Consider the following 15,955-nt stretch of genomic DNA (forward strand, 5'->3'; position numbering starts at 1 on the left):
ACGCGCTCCACTGGAGAATTTGGAAATCGACAACGAGCTAAATCGGGGAGGCTGTAAGGGGGTTAGGTGTACATTGGACCCGTCATACGTAATACTTCACCGCCATCTTCTCGTCTTCCGTCGTGTGAAGGTGCTATGCAGAAGCCTGCTGAGAAGCCCGGTATTGGCACCCGTGTTCCAACCCAACGCTCCCGGCCTGTCGTGTGGCTACTGATGGAAACTAACCCATTTGGAACGCGTGTAGAAAAAAGTGCTCGACGCAGCCTTCGGAGAAGGTAGGGACATAGTATATCGATAGTAGCTACTAAGGTCACAAGTGCACGACGAACGAGCTCTTCATGGTCCAGCTTTTGTTACTGCTGGTAACGAAATGGAGCCACAAATTGATCTAAGCGAGGCAGAAATGACCCATTCATACTTATTAGTATAACTTGCTGTAACCGACATGTTTTTTAAGGTTTAAGGCTCGATTAGGAAAATTATTGTATTTTAGTTATTAGGGTTTATCGTAAGCAAAATGATAGATCTTAGCCAAAGCCATATCAGTAAGTACAGCTAAAATACAAGTATTTAGATCCTTGAATACATTTTACGCACAACCTGAACCTGTGCCTAGTGATTCGAATTCTAATTTACAATAACCTAAAAAGCGAATAATTACGAAATACTTTAGGATGGTTGAACGAGTATGTAGCATTCATATAACAATACACGCCAGCTTGAGTTAACGTCAGCCAAAGCTATCGCAGATTGTTCTGCTGTTTACTGCTTCCACCTTAGCCTATCCACGGTTGAACCTAGAATTATCTATTGGAACCACGCCAAGACCAGGTCGATATTTTTACCTAAAAGAAGTATGTCGCGGCAATAACGGACAAAAACTATTTATTTATGTCAAAGATTTATGACCGTTCCTCACGAAGTCATATTTTTACTTTAGCAAAACTACATGAAAGATACTGTGGATAGAACATGCAAATCACTCAGCCTGAATGCGCTAGTTAACAAAAAAGACAAACAACTTACGAGCTAATGTTTCGCAAGGCTTTATTCATTTGAGCAGATATTCTCTATTTTTCCTCTTAGGACAGTCCTTCTAGTACGCTGGTGACATTTGGTGTACATACGTTAAAGTACAAAAGCAAACCGAGAGTACGTTACGATGCCTGTTACGCGATTCTTATGCTTTTTTCTGTCTTTTCTAATTAAATCTCAGCGACTCGTGAACTCATTGCTATTATTATAGCCACAACATTGTGTTGTCGTAAATGCTATGCAGCTGTAAAGCTTACTGCTATTACCATGGGACTGTGAAAATTCTACGTACGTATCTCTGAAATGAAGCTACAGAAACGTTTTGGTGGTTGAGGCCACTGACGAAAAAAGGGACCAGGGCAATCGCAGTCTTCTTATCGTCCCGCCACACGAACAGACTCTAAGGGTAGCAGCTTTGAAAAGAAGCGGCAGAAAGATGCAAAAAAAAAAAGAAGAACTGTGTGAGGGTTGGCGCCTCGTTCTCTTGTGCACAGTCTAAACAATCTGCTATTAGCGCTATGTGTCAGCTGCATGAATAAGTTATTGGAAGAATTGTAGATACGTAGGTAAAATAACTATGCAAATTAAAATTAAGCGTCTTCCAACACAGGAGGTCTTCGAGGAATAATAGTAACTACCTTTTAGGCATGGGGCGTAGCTCACAGAAATATAGCCCTATTAGCCAAAAGTTCCTCTATCAATATTTCTGTCCAGGATGACCAGGCGCCGTAAACGCTCAATTTACTAGATAGTTATTTATAGGTGTGTACAGCCCGATACAACTTGGTTTGTTATTGGTTATTATCTAGAAGGAGTTCGCTGAAGATGCTTTATAGTAATCCTATTTAACGCATGGTTATCGAACGGTACATACGGATCTTTCGGTTACTTGATGATGCAATATGGCCGACCTAACTTTTACCCCCAACTATCCCCTCTACTGGGTTATTTTTAAATTCGTACTTTTGTTGATATGTAATGCATTCTGTTGCCGTTCGTTTGCTCTCGATTATTCAGTCCATCGTAGACATTTTATATTTTCCATGTACTATTTTTTAACAATATAGATGCTCTGAATTCAACTTCATAAGAATGAAAGAATACTTAGCCATGGATTTGAAATGTGTTGAATGGAGGCACACATATATACATATATAAGGACAACATCTATTAAACGATATCTTTCCACAATAATACTTCAGTGAGTTGGCTAGGCAATTTGAAAGGTAAGCGATATTTTGCCGCTGACTACGTTGCCTTATAGCCGCATGGACGTTTACGGCAACGCAATACTGTATCGGCTTTACCTCAGTCCATAAGTGTTTGCAGGATTCCATCTTTAAATAGCCAAACGTTAATTATCCCTTCGAGTGCATTAAAGTTACCTGTCCCAGATACCGTGACTGTAACTATTACCGACCCACGTTGCTCGATTAGAATTAACGGCCTTTGGAAACCACATTACGAAATGATTGGAAATAACACATCTTACGCTTTATAGAGATGCTTCCATCCTGTTTTCAATGGAATGTTGATATAGTTCTCGCTACAATGAAATAAGTTACTTGTACGTTTGGTACAAAATCCGTGTCATGACAACTCCGAAACAATCAGGCTCCAGTCCTTGTTTTTCCTATTATGATATTTGCAGCCATATTTCTTTCCTCTTAGCACTTCAAGCCGACGCATCACCTTGGGCTATTGGCTTTCTGCTTTGGACACATCCCACTGAATGAAAACGAGCTTATACTGCGTTTCGCAATCCCTTCAAAAAAAAACTTCTGTTAGACGAAGAAGTTTTGATTTTTTTTAGCTGACAGAATAGCTATTATTAAAATATTAAAAACGAAACAGTTTATGCTTGCCGGACGGTTATGACAAAAGGGTTACTATTTGGGTTCGGAAAGATATTTTCATAAATCTGCACATACAGATTTACGACGAAAGGTTTACGTTATATCTATGGCCCAACCATGACAGCATTCGCTTTATGGATCTTTTAGCTATCGATATGAGCGTTTGACGCCAATAACGGATAATGTGAAGTTTGTCCGTGCGATGCAGAAGAGAATGAGCTATTAAATGGCGTCTATTATTAAATAGAGTCAAAGAGCTACTACTGCTGACCTGAACAGATAGCGTTCCAAACGGTTTACCTACGTTATGGGAGTCAATAATAGTTAGTCATACTTATACAGCGTATGCTTTTAGTCAGCTGGTTTTAGCTAACTGACCAGATGATGGAAACAAAATGGAGTGAAAGAAGGTGGATGGTCGCTATGATAACGGCAATTGCCGTATAGCTGCTCATAAACTCACTCGTTTCCTATCACCTTGAACTCCTAGGGTAGGTGGTTAATGCAGACGGATTACCGACTTCCAGTGTCTTATCGTCTTATCGGTTCGCTTGCCTTTCGAGTTAAACCTGATGCGATTCGTGTGTTTTCTCCTTTGAAGACCCGCAAGGCTCGCAGACTGCCGAATGGCCGAGAATGGAGGAATCTTCCTTGTCCTGGAAGCCTTTTTCTGCGCAAGACGCAAATGTCAGAAGGCCACGAGCTACGCCGCCGATGAAAGCGTTACCAATGACCCTCCGCTATTCTAGTTCTCATATTTTTCGGTCCAGTCGTTGATAGTAGGAGCTGGGATGAAAGGAGGCCTCTTCCCCATTTCCTAATGACCGCAAGTCTTTCCAGCTGTCCGCGTCCATCGGAAGCTCCATTTTCGTGCGTTTTCGTTTTTTCCTTCTCAACCGCCCATTCTTGCTAGTTGCACGACTTTCGCCTTTGTCTCTTCGGCTCTCGACCTTTCGTCGGTTTCCCGCTTTGTAATAGCCTCCTCTGTCCTTTTCCTTACCGCCCATATGTGCCTTATAGAAAGTTTCCCTCAATGCCGCCCTGCCTCGCCGTCCCGCATTATACATCGCTGGCTCTCTGGAGGGCCAATCGCCACCAACGTCTTACGCTTGTACCAAACGATAAAAAAAAAACGAGAATTTTTTAATAATACTTTGTCGATATCTCCAAAAAACATTTCCCAGAAAAGTCCGAATAATATGCCCCAACCCAAAGTTGTGCTGAAATGTTTGTCAGCTGATTTGAGCGCTTGTTACCGATTTAAAATGGCACTTCTTAGCTAGGGTGAGGATGAAATTCATTAAGCATGAGAGAGAGAAGCAGCTGAGATATGACAGCCAAAAAAAAAGATATTCTACGGAGCTTCAATGTGAGAGATACAATGTAAATATATCTTTAATAAAACATACCATATTATGGAAAGGTTATAGCGACAATACAACTATATAAAACGTCAGACCATTTTCTTAAAACTACATTAAAATTACTGAGATATCATCTGCCTTCTCGACCAGCAAGACCATTGAAGAAATATTGTTAACTAGTATGAAATCTCATCATATGATTGTTAAACAAATGGGTTAACATGATGTAAACATTTATATACTGTTCCAGTCGATGTTGAGGCAAAAACAAATGCCGATGCTTTGGTAAAAGACCGAGAACCAACTCTAAGTATGAATCGTCTAACCGCTTTGAGGTTGTTGCCAATTCAGTATAATCTGTTTTGGCCGATTGTGAGACAGCATCAACGGCAGGGGATTCCTACTTTGACATCTGACAGAGTGTCCCGTTTGGCAAGAACAAATCCAACTGGAGACAATGAAGCACATTGATCTTAACAAAATCGACTATGCCAAGCCTATGGCGCTGTTCAGCCCTGATTCTAGCATGAACGAGAATTTTCAAATCCACCGTCCTGTCAGCAGGTGCGTTAACAGACGTGCTGTCGATAAGGTCAATTGTAACACTATCTTTTTTTATTGCTAGCTGAAAATACAACAGCTGGCCTTAAAGGGGGGCGACGCTTCTTATTAGGTTTCTGTAGCTAAAGGCTAAGTAGCTCTAACATGAGCATTGAACATAGTGTACCGGCACAAAACTGTAGAAAGGCTCAAATGAATTGCTAGGTCAGACGTGGTATTTCATAAGTGCACATGCGGAAAGTTGGAATTTGCATATTTGTCGGATTAGTTCGGCATCTAGCCATGCCTAATAAGTTAGCTTCATGCTACTCTCGTAACACCCAGGCCAAGAGCATCTGCTGAGCAAGGAAAACGTTGCATTACCGATAATATGTCTTTGTAGAACAAGAATAAAAGGACTGTAGAATGTAAATCACGCAATACTAACGAGATCATTCATGATTTAAATAAAATATTTAAATCTTTCATTGAATATATTTATGCGCTAAGGAACAATTAACGGTAGCCCGTTTTTTTTCTCGTTATAGCTTATCTCTTCAATACTTCGCGAATTGCTTACGTTTGTTTAAATACAATTAATAATATAATAAATATAATCGTCAGTAAAAACCATAAGTAGAATTCATGTTTTGCGATCCACAATGTTATTCTATAATAATGTAAAGCCCAAATTTAGTATATTCTTCAAATTTTATGTGTTATACATAGTAGACACGACGTTGAATGACCAATTATTGCTGAAAATTAGGATCGCAACACTCTTACTATACCTAAAAGGCAGTACTGGAGAAATATTGCTTTGGAGGGGGCTATTTATGAAAAATACACGACCGCTACGGTCTGACCTCTCATCAGATCTATGGCTCTTTACCGTAAGTCGGCACCACCAAAATTCAGGGTGTGTAAATAACACCAATCGAAACAAGATAATAGCCAAATAATGTTTTTCAACAGTGTTTTTTCCAGCCATTTTAAAGGACTTGATCAAATCGCCACCGTGTCATGTAACATACATGTCTTATTTTAGGTACTGTATTGCTAATCAGAATCAAATTAAGATTTGCAGAAACGCATCCACAGCAGCTACTTAAATGTCCGGAAAAAAACTCAAGATATTTAGAGAAAACTATCATTTCGTTGAAGAACTGGGTATTTAGGACACGTAAACTTGCTTATGTGCGTTTTGTACACCGTATGTTTACAACGATACTAGGCCGACCCGAGTAGGCTCGTTAGGATTGCTACACCTAAATCTATTCATCTGTCTAAAGACTGCCTGGACCCTGTATCTCGTGGAGTGTAGCATGTCCTGTTTCTACCTGCGTGAATACGTACGAGTATATCGACAAGAAAGCAGGCGATACACGGTGGCTCTGAGGACCACATGGGGGATTAAGATGGACACACGTCAACGCCAGGAGGTTTCCAGCTGCTCACAAACTGCTGGCCTGGCCGAGGTCCTTCTCTCGAGCTGGTTCTGCTAGCGAGCCAGGAAGAGCACATTTTCGGGTCGGCATAAACGCACGTTTCAGCTTGGTAGCTAGGGATATACACAGAAGAAGCTGACGTTCGCATGGCCGAGACAAAGGACACCGCTGCGCAACTCTGGCACATACTCGTTCACATGGACACATCCGCGTACGAACGACGCACTCATTAGCCTTACTACGAGTAAACGGAAAAACAAGCGCAGGCGCAAGAAGGAGAAAGACGCTGTCATCATCATTTTTACCATTCCGCAATAGGAAGATGATTAGCAAGCAAACTGATGTGGCCTCTCTGTTGAAGACCTGCCCCATACTGTTAAGGCAACTATAACTTATCGATATTAGACCAATAGGAGGAGCCACCATTTGCCCAGCTAGCATCGTTAGGTCTGTGGAGAAGTTAGGAATGCTAATGATTAACATAGAATAATGGGTGTGAGTGTAACTGCAGAGTCTTTACCTACTTGGTCTAGAAATACGTGAGGTAGTTTAGGTTCGAAATCGGACGCATACACATGTCGTTCAGTTCTGGAAGGAGGCCACTAGCCATTTGAGGTAGTACCTGTCATAGAACTTGGAAACATCCAGGGTGGTCGGACAGTTGCGTCTTGGGTCGAGAGACCCCTATTGGCGTAATATTGCGCTTAGATTAGTCACCTGCATTTGAAGCGATCCCGAACGCTAACAATCGTGTGTTGTCTGCTTTTCGTATTATGACATTTACCACATACATAAACCTCTTTCCTAGGCCTTTGCAATGTCACCTATTTAACTATTATAGTTGGCGATGGCGGCAGTCCAAATAGACAAGGTATTAGAGACAGAAGCAGGCGTAGTATAATGTGGCTTTCGAAAAACAGTGGTAGGCATGTTGATGAACGGACAAAGCTAAGGAGAATCGGTGTGCCTGAAGCCGAGGATAGGTGTTACTGAGCGCCAACGCGTTGCGATTCTAATGTGTGACAACAATGGACGTCGGACAATAATCGTACATCGCGACATTGCCTTACGGTACTGTTGTGTATGATTCTATAAGTCGCATCGTAAAATTATCTAGGTCGCCTTTCTACAGAAGCCTATGCTACTTCATACGATATTACAAATCTCGCCGTTTGTGCAGTAATATGCACCACTGTATGTCCTTCTACGAAAGACTGGTTGTCAATTTTAAATATGAAGTGTCGGATAGAGTTGTTGTGTTGAATGAGATTTCTCCGCCTAATTTTGTTTTCTCATATTTGAAAACGTATTTACGTGTTCAAATTTTGCTTCCGCGTCTCTATTCAACACACATATATATACAGATGTATTTAAACTGCCGCCTCATTATATTAGTGGACCCAAGCTTTACTCACAAATCTTTATTGCTATGTTCGAGTCGCAACAATTTCTCTACCCGGTTATTACCACGAACAAAGAAAATCGTCCACGTCACAACGAACTGGCTTCTCTTCGGGCAAAATCTAACAGTAGTTAGACATTGTACACCAATTGTTTTCATTATTTTTTTTGTCGTTAAAATTAAATTACACTTCAAAGACATTTCGCTGCCCTACGGCGACGCTAAAGCAGTTTTGAAGTCTTGTCTCTTATCGCTTGCGATAATTTCGCCTGCGGCCGTAAAATCCGAAATGTGCACGTGAGGTCCTTCGCTACTGTCATCATCGATGCGGCATTATCGAACTCATTACAATAATTGGGTGCGGAGAATATTGTGACCAATGATCGGTTTGCGAAAAACTCATAGCCTTCAGCTACCACCTGGTGCGCGCGACACACGAGGTCCAAATTGTTATCATCCAGGAACTTCTGCAACTGCACCGGTAGCATCCTGTTAGACATAGCATGGCCTAACAGATTCATGTTTCGTACGCCAAGGCATGACACAAGTCTTCCTAGAAGTGGTCAGGGCCAAAGTGAATTGTAAACTTTATTCATGTGCTCAATGAGGACAAATTAACAATGTGCTCAGCTAACTGTTGAAATGGTTATTCAAAGTGCTAGATCATTGCTGCGGTTCGAGTGTAAGGCAGCTGTTGCGCACGCAAGCGTCGTTTACAGATAATAATCAATATCAGTTAACATAAAGCGCCGTCACGATCCGATCTGAGCAACCGTGTGTTTTGATTAACTAACACAGTATTGATCTAGATGTAAACCTACGGGCGCTAAATTGCTCAGCTGGAAGAACTTAGAAACACTTCACGTTCATAGTGGTTTATTCCCGTTTGACTAAACTAGAGTAGGATCGTGTGTAACTTCTACGAAGCGTTATGCATGATGTGAGATCAATAATATATTCATAGTAAAAGAAAAATAAATAATTCACTATCCTGCTATTTATGATTCAATTTCAAAGCGCTCTATTGACGTGAGCTGCGCCAACAACCATCTGTTTGCCACTGAATTTCTTTGTTGAGGCCCGGTAAGGAGAGAATTAAATCGTTAAGGCTCCCGGCCACTATGGCGTACGTACCGCATCTGCTCCGAATACATACGACACTCCTCGATCGTTTTGGGCGAAACCTTTACCCGGGTAAGGATCTGCCCATAACAAATCGCAGGCCAGACCCCAATCGGGAATATCTCTGAGCGGTCGACGAATTTCCCGAATGTCGTCGACAGATTTCATCTCGGGTGAGATGCCCCCATGACAGCAAAAGATCTTGTCGCCCACCACTGCGGCCAGCGGAAGCCAGGCAAACAACTCGTTGAATTTGTGGTACACCTCAAGCGAATACCTACATTCATGGTGTTGGTAAATGTGAATGCTGGCGGTTACAACGCGAAGGTAACTTGAAAAAATACATAGGCAAATACATAGTCATACTCGCCTTCTATATTACAAGGGACGGAAAATTTTCGTTGTGATAGAACTGTTTGTTTTTGTTGTTGCTGCCGCTGCCACTGAACTCTAGAATCAAACGATAGTCAGTCGGCTAGTAGCGGATTTTCACAAGAAATTCATGTTTCGGTGTTCACAAACTGAATCTCTAGCTATGCCAATATTTTATCGACTTCCTTAACTACCTTAATCTGCATTCGGACAGAAAACCGTAGATGGCGTTGATGCGGAGCGTTTCGTGATTGCCTCGCAGCAAGAATACGTTTCCTGGAAAGCGAATCTTGTAAATCAGGAGCAAACAGAGAACTTCGACTGAGTTGCGGCCTCGGTCGACGTAATCGCCGAGAAACAAATAGTTAGCCTTTGGAGGGTGCTTGCCCTGCTGTAGAATACGTAACAAGTCATGGTACTGACCGTGCACATCACCGCAGATATTTAGTGGAGGATTGAGTTCTATAAGTATTGGCTGTTGCTCCAATATGGGTAGGGCCTCTTGGATTAAGTAGAGAATCTCATTTCTGCTCATATGAACGTGTGGATCTTTCGATCGGCGTACCTCAAGTAGTCGCCGAAGCATCGCGTCCATGTCAACCGGCATCCTGCCGGTGCTGTTGGAACACAACCGCGAGAACCGGCTACTTTTTAGGCGTGCCGTGTTTTTAATTTCTCTATTTGCTTTCTGGTCCAATAGATAGGAACCGTACGGTTGACTTATATTTGGCTTCGTTATTGTCCTGGCTTCGCCGGTGCGGCCATTCCCAGCGGTCCTCTGTGGAGCACATGACTCGAGTGAGAGTTTGAGTCTGTCGACCACGCAAAACAGTGTCCGCGTTGCGCGTCACTTGCGCCCCCTAGTGATACAGTTTCACTTCCGGCCGATAGAATGTCGTAGGCTAGCTAATTAATTGATTGTAGCACAGCCTCTACTCTACTAAAAATGTGAGTTAAATCAGTTGCAAACGAACCAAACACAGGGTATTATACAAAGCCAACATAGTGAACTAGGCGTCGACCTTCTGCAAGGTGTCATAGAATTTCGCAAACTGGCCTCTTTCGATCATTTTCTTTTTTTATGAACTCCTTTCTTCCATGGCTGGGCCAGCTTTGACAGCGCGTTTTGCAAACTACACTCCTCAGAGATTAACCATGGAAACAGATTAGATTCCGGGAACCCTTATAACAGGCGGCAAAGACTGGGCTTTCCCAGCCTTTTGTCTTTAGTCTGTGTCTAGATTTTTGTTCGATGCCTATGGCCATTCTTTTCGGTTCAATCGCATATATACACATACATTTCTTTCCTCCTTTTTCGCTCTGTTCCCTTTGCGTCCACTCACCGCACTGGCTCTTGGGCTCCAGGATTCTTAAAGTCCGCCCCCATTCTCGTTGTCCGATGTGTTCCTCAATAAAGAGAAAGCCAAGTTGGAGTCCTCGGAGTAGGAGAACGGGAGGTTAGCAACGAATGAGCTGAGAGGCTAAGATGGCCGTCACCGGCAGACACCGAGTAATGGGCGGCAGTGGGGACTACAATCTGGGTTATGGAAAGCGCTCTTAACCATCTCGAGAGTACAATGTGCGCCACTGCTACGCCAATGCAGGCCTGGGAAAGGTGGGTCGCTGGAAAGTTCGCCGTCTCACATGGTATATTGATGGCCACGGTGGCCACATTCGTTGCAAACATTCTCCACCAAGCCCCCGGACCACATCCGGTCATCCTGTGGCGCTTTTGTTTTAAAGCTCCATTCTTTCATTCGCCGCGTTCAGTTCAGCCGAGCCCAACCAAACGCGCGGGTTCATGCAGTGGCTGCCCGCCCAACGTGTGCTTGCCATCGTCGTCCATACACAACGGGCGCTTCGTTGTCGCCTTCGCCATTGCCGTCCCGCGCTGCTTGACTCTACGCGAGCGAGTAGCCGTCCATGCTGCCAGCCACCGGCTGGCGGGGGCTCGGTAACTGACGCGTCGACGTTGACGGTTCGACCAATGGTAGAATTTATGGGAAGGACGCTACTGCTCCCCACTTCTTTCCCGTTCCATAGTGGTCCCTAAGAACACCATCTCCCCGACTCCATGAAGCAGACTCGTTACTCCCTACTCTCGCAAGCTGCTACTGTCGCTGTCGTATAGCCGCTCCTTCGACTCCTGCAACTACTACCTACGCTTAGTATTTTGCTTTGGCACAGTGCCTCTCTATCTCTTGTTTCGTTTCTGCCGCGATGAGTTATGAGTCTAGCGCGCTTTTCTGATAAGGAAGAGAACGAAGACGACGATACACGGCCAACAGGGGAGCAGAAGTGCAACCAGGGTTGGAGGAGTAGTCAGACGGTAGCGAAGTGTTCGTAGATGGCCACGGTGGTGTGCGGCTGATGGAGGAACAGAACGGAGAGGCGCACGGCGACATTTCGCTGATGAAAGCTATTGTGTACAGCTCTAGCGTCGAAAGCCAGCGCTTCACCAAAGCAGCAGAACAGCTCTGCCGCTTTGAGGTATCTGCATCTGGCTAAAGATCGAAAAGATGGAAAGGGAAAAGATCGAAGGTGCGTGAGAGTATGTGAGCGAGGGAAGGCTGTCTAGGTGCGAAAGCAAGCACGCGAGAAAAACAGGAGTTAAAGTTCATGTGCACCCGCCGTTGCATCAAAATATCACAAGAGCAAACGAATTTATAGACGGCCTTGTTGAAGGGGAAGGCGCAACCGAGTTGTTGACTAAAGGGACCATCCACGCCGGCCGGTTGGCTCACCCAGGAGGGTCCCCGCAAAGGTCTGCAAGCAGGGACCGGCAACAAGAAGACGGCAAAAAAAGAGGAACAGGAATCGAAGAAACGCCACTGAAGTCGTACTCTTCTCGAATGTCGCATCAGAATAAATTCTCGTTTGTGACGCTCGCGGTGCCAGCCGACTATCCGTTGAATTCGCATCCGCTTTATTTTGTCTTAGACAGCAAAAAAACGTTGAGCAAGCCAAAGACGCGGACGCTTGCTTAGTGTAGACTTAGATGAGCCGCTATTTATGAGATCGACTCCACATAGCTTCCGCAATGGAGGTGTAGCGCATATTTGCAATAGTAAACATTTGGTAGAAAGCTGGACATACCTGTTATGGAGCTGATGAATGGCGGCTTGGAAGTTTCTTTCTAGGTACTACAAAGTAATGAACCCACTCGATCTTCTGAATATAAATTCTGTCGGATTAATGATCTAAATCGTTCCTAGATAGATAACTTTTTTGGAAGATTGTTTTTAATAGAAATGAGAGCCGGTCTTTTAGATACTGCCATGCATTTTTAGCAATCGGTAGCTGATGATAAGGCGATATGCGTATATGAAGGTGTAGAAAATTCAATTGTTTCAGGGTTCAGTCTGAATTGCATACCCAATCATGGGATATTCATAGCTCAAATGTAGTACGGTTTACAGGTGTGATATCGACAATGTCTGGTCTGCTTTTGTCAGCTTTGATAGGCCAATTTCCTCACTGTTTACGCACTGGCTGAACCAAGTTTATGATATTCCTTATGGGGTCCTATGCCGATCACTTTTTTGAAACCGCATTCGCTGCTTCCATCCGTTTTCGGATTTTTTTAAAGTCAAAAATCGATGCGGGCATCGTATTTTGTATGAGCGTGTGTCTGTGTCAGGGAAGGAGGATAAGTAATATATTATAATATAACTTCATTTAAACCATGAAGTCCCTTTATGGCTTCGACAAAAATATACTCATGCGCTGAATCCTTCGCAATCGATTTCGGATGCATTTTTTTGTTTTTAGTTCCACTTATTAGTTACTCACCTATTGGATCATTATTCAGCTTTATTATTATTATTATTGAAATACTATCATAGTGCAAATAAGGCAAACCCTCTGGTACTAGTAATAGAATAATAGGAGAACCGATAACCACAGTTCGTTCTCATAGATTCTTTAGGTCTACCTCAGCTGGCCAAACTATCGAGTATTATCAGAAGGAGCGCTTTTTCCACATATTTCTATTCCTCAGTAAGCGTTTTCACTTGTTGACGGGTTTTTAAGATGTGCCGCTTCGTGTGTCTACTAAAGTATATGCGCATGTGTATGTGAAGAATGGGTTACACCTGTACCCTCGACCTCTCTCCATACCTATTGAAATAAGCGTGACTGATTACGGTTTTTTTGTTACGTTTATTGTTGTAGTCGCTATGGTCATTGTTTGTTGGGGTTGAGGGATTGCTGGGAAGAAGGCAAAAAATTCCTGGTGCCCCCCATCGCGTCACTGCTACTGTTCAACTGCATTTTGAATGTGGCAACCGCCTGTATTTTCGGGTGGCAACTCGGTAGCCGGCGCTGCCGCGCATCGTCTCTGCGTCTCCGAGCTCTTTTAGAGCTTCCTCCCTCTACTTTGGCAACCCCGTTACCCGTCCGACCCGTCATCTCCTTTTCCTTCTCCCTGGTAGTTGAAACGACGCAAGGGTAGAAGAGGTCCGCGACTGTCTTGACGATGCCTGCCGACTATGTGAGTGAGGGGACTTTGGAACGGCGATGGTACCGGACAAAAGCTAAGGATGAGAGAGGTCCCCTGAGTAGGAAAAAATAGGGAGGTGGCAGAGCCTACGATCAAAGACGGAGTAGGAGCGTGAAGAGCGATGCGATGTCAGCAAAACAAAGTGGTGATAAATTGAAAAAGAAAAACGAGAGGGGAGGGCGACCACAGGCCCCAAGAACAGGGGCAGGCAAAAAGAAAACAGTGCAAACCACCTCGACAGACCAACGTCAGGGTTCAGCGGGCCGGCCCGCATCGCCCCACCGAAGTCCACACAATTGCAGCCTCTTCTAACCCCGCTTCTGTTATGCTGTTATTGTCTGCTGCACTGGTCTCTCTAGTGTCGAAAGACAGACGAAATGTTATGTGAAAGAACATTTTGGAGCGCGTCTACCTACAAATGTCTAGCTAGACGAGAAGCTATCGCCATAAGGCATGAAGCCTCCTAACAGATTAGATTTGAAAGAAGGACAGGACGTCTACTTGCGTACATAGGTATAACAGCCGTCATAAACACTTTCATTGTTTTGACCTTTTCAATGTTTTTCACCTATTATAATGATTGTTTATTGATATATAGTAGCAAGCAATCTGCAGTATAGATGAAAGCAGACGGATACGTGATAACTCGGCTGGTGAGCATTAGTAAATAGAAAGCAAGTGCTGTAATGAAAATTACAGTTTATAACAGAAATAGAAAGACACATGGCTAAGAATAATGATGTAAAAATTAGTTGTATGAGAGTAACCAGCTTTTGTTCGGTAGATGGCGTCCGTCGCAATTAGCGGTTACTTTATATCACCTATGTGTCACTTATGTAAAATGCTACGAAAAGAGAGACGTTATGATATCTTACGAGTTAGATACTTGAACGGTCATCCACAACAATATCCAGAGCATTCGCTAGGACTACTGAGAAGGTCCAAATGAATAGTGACTTCTCAGTTGTTGATCGCTTGTCTCATTCTCGTCAAGATGCTCATTAAATGACCTATGCCTTAATTGTAGAGGACAAAAATGTACCGTTGTAGACGATGGAGGGTCACCAGCACGATCAAATAATATTATAAAGCTTTTTTTGCTATTTTTAGCTCCTGGTTTACTAAACGCTTAAAATGTCAGCCTAATCTTACTTGTGTCCGCAGACTTCATCAAGCTTTAATGGGGTAATCTAAACCTCCATTTCGTACTTACCTTTATTCCAACGAGCTCGGAAGTTTACTCGTATCTTTCAACAGTCATCTGCTGATAGTTTCTGGAGTTCTATTATTTACTAGATATTCTTATGTAAATTATTTCTACCGAGCTCACTTCATTCGTTGTTGAAGAAGCTTCTTTAGATGTGTTGGCAGGAACACTGTAGGAACTTTGGCAGGCGCCTATTACTGCCTACTAGTATCTGTAATACGCTATCCCAAACGCAAATCTCATGTCATCGGCGAAAATGCTTTACCACAAACTTTCTTACCTGCGTCTGTTCAAAGAAACATCCTTCATGTATTGGTTGGGTCCTTCATAATCAGTTGATGAGATTTTTGTGTATGCTTAGACGCCCATCTATACTCGCGATAGCATACACATGTTTACTTTGTGTCACGAAAAAATGTACTTGTGCTACACGTATAGATGGGATAATATACATATGACAACTGGTCACTTGGAGATGAAAATTGAACAGAATCATTGCGTAGTATCTATAAAAAGGCAAAAAATTCGAATTATTCATAACTACTACTTTTTTTTTGACATAGCTTAACGCGACTACTATGGATAAAAGGTAATAGTATCATATCTGGGTGGCCAAGCAGAGAGTTATGATATTAACGCATAAGATTTGAAGACTACATCGAACCTAGGTAGCTTCCTAATTGACTGTTACATTGGTGCTTTTTATTAATTTAAAACCATACGTTCTACCTGCTGCAAAATACAGAGGCTCTCGAAAGACCCTTTTTCAGAGTCTGCCGAGTTTAGAGAATTAGCTAGAAGATTACTGCTTCGAATAGTAGTCCTTAAGCTCCATTTTAAGTTTAGTAAAACTTTTAGGATTGTTAACTCATAATGAAAGGTTGTTTCACTTTATTGTAGTTGCCTTTTCTGGGCCATGCTGGGCAAACAACCTTCATGCTTGAGTAAACCTTACGTTGTGTTGTTTCCAAGATTTTTTACTACATGTCAAAATCTCCAAGCCCAATTATTTTCAAGGCCCGCTGGTAACTTCCTAGATAACTATTTAAGGACTTTGATTACCGCTTAGCCTGTATTAAACGGTGTATACTGAGAATTTCATAGAAGG

At 42.9% G+C, this 15,955-nt stretch overlaps 1 protein-coding gene across 3 annotated transcripts; it reads right to left on the reverse strand.

Annotated features, from left to right (window-relative positions):
* Positions 1–7,661: 7,661 nt before the first annotated feature.
* LOC111271374 (serine/threonine-protein phosphatase PP1-gamma catalytic subunit B) lies at positions 7,662–11,590 on the reverse strand. 3 transcript variants are annotated; one of them, XM_022852117.2, is made up of 4 exons: positions 9,563–11,590; positions 9,334–9,415; positions 8,780–9,044; positions 7,662–8,118 (listed from the first exon to the last, which is right to left on the reverse strand). In XM_022852117.2, the coding sequence occupies exons 1-4, from the start codon at positions 9,744–9,746 to the stop codon at positions 7,867–7,869; spliced, it is 783 nt and encodes a 260-aa protein (XP_022707852.1). In that variant the 5' UTR covers positions 9,747–11,590; the 3' UTR covers positions 7,662–7,866. The 3 variants fall into 3 exon arrangements, with proteins under 3 accessions (XP_022707852.1, XP_022707853.1, XP_086829019.1); XM_022852118.2 differs by having other exon boundaries at positions 9,334–11,590; XM_086972893.1 differs by having other exon boundaries at positions 7,996–8,198; positions 9,334–11,590.
* Positions 11,591–15,955: the final 4,365 nt, after the last annotated feature.

This window comes from Varroa jacobsoni, unplaced genomic scaffold, assembly GCF_002532875.2.
Source record: "Varroa jacobsoni isolate VJ856 unplaced genomic scaffold, vjacob_1.0 contig00565, whole genome shotgun sequence".
Classification (NCBI taxonomy): Eukaryota; Metazoa; Arthropoda; class Arachnida; order Mesostigmata; family Varroidae; genus Varroa; species Varroa jacobsoni.

Excerpts from the sequence above, each read along its gene's own strand:
- LOC111271374 (XM_022852118.2), bottom strand. The coding sequence starts at position 9,746 with ATGCCGGTTGACATGGACGCGATGCTTCGGCGACTACTTGAGGTACGC. Across the intron at positions 9,045-9,333 it reads CTGTCCGAATGCAGATTAAG|GTATTCGCTTGAGGTGTACC; the intron begins GTAGTTAAGGAA and ends CCATGAATGTAG. Across the intron at positions 8,119-8,779 it reads ATGTATTCGGAGCAGATGCG|TTGCAGAAGTTCCTGGATGA; the intron begins GTACGTACGCCA and ends CTACCGGTGCAG.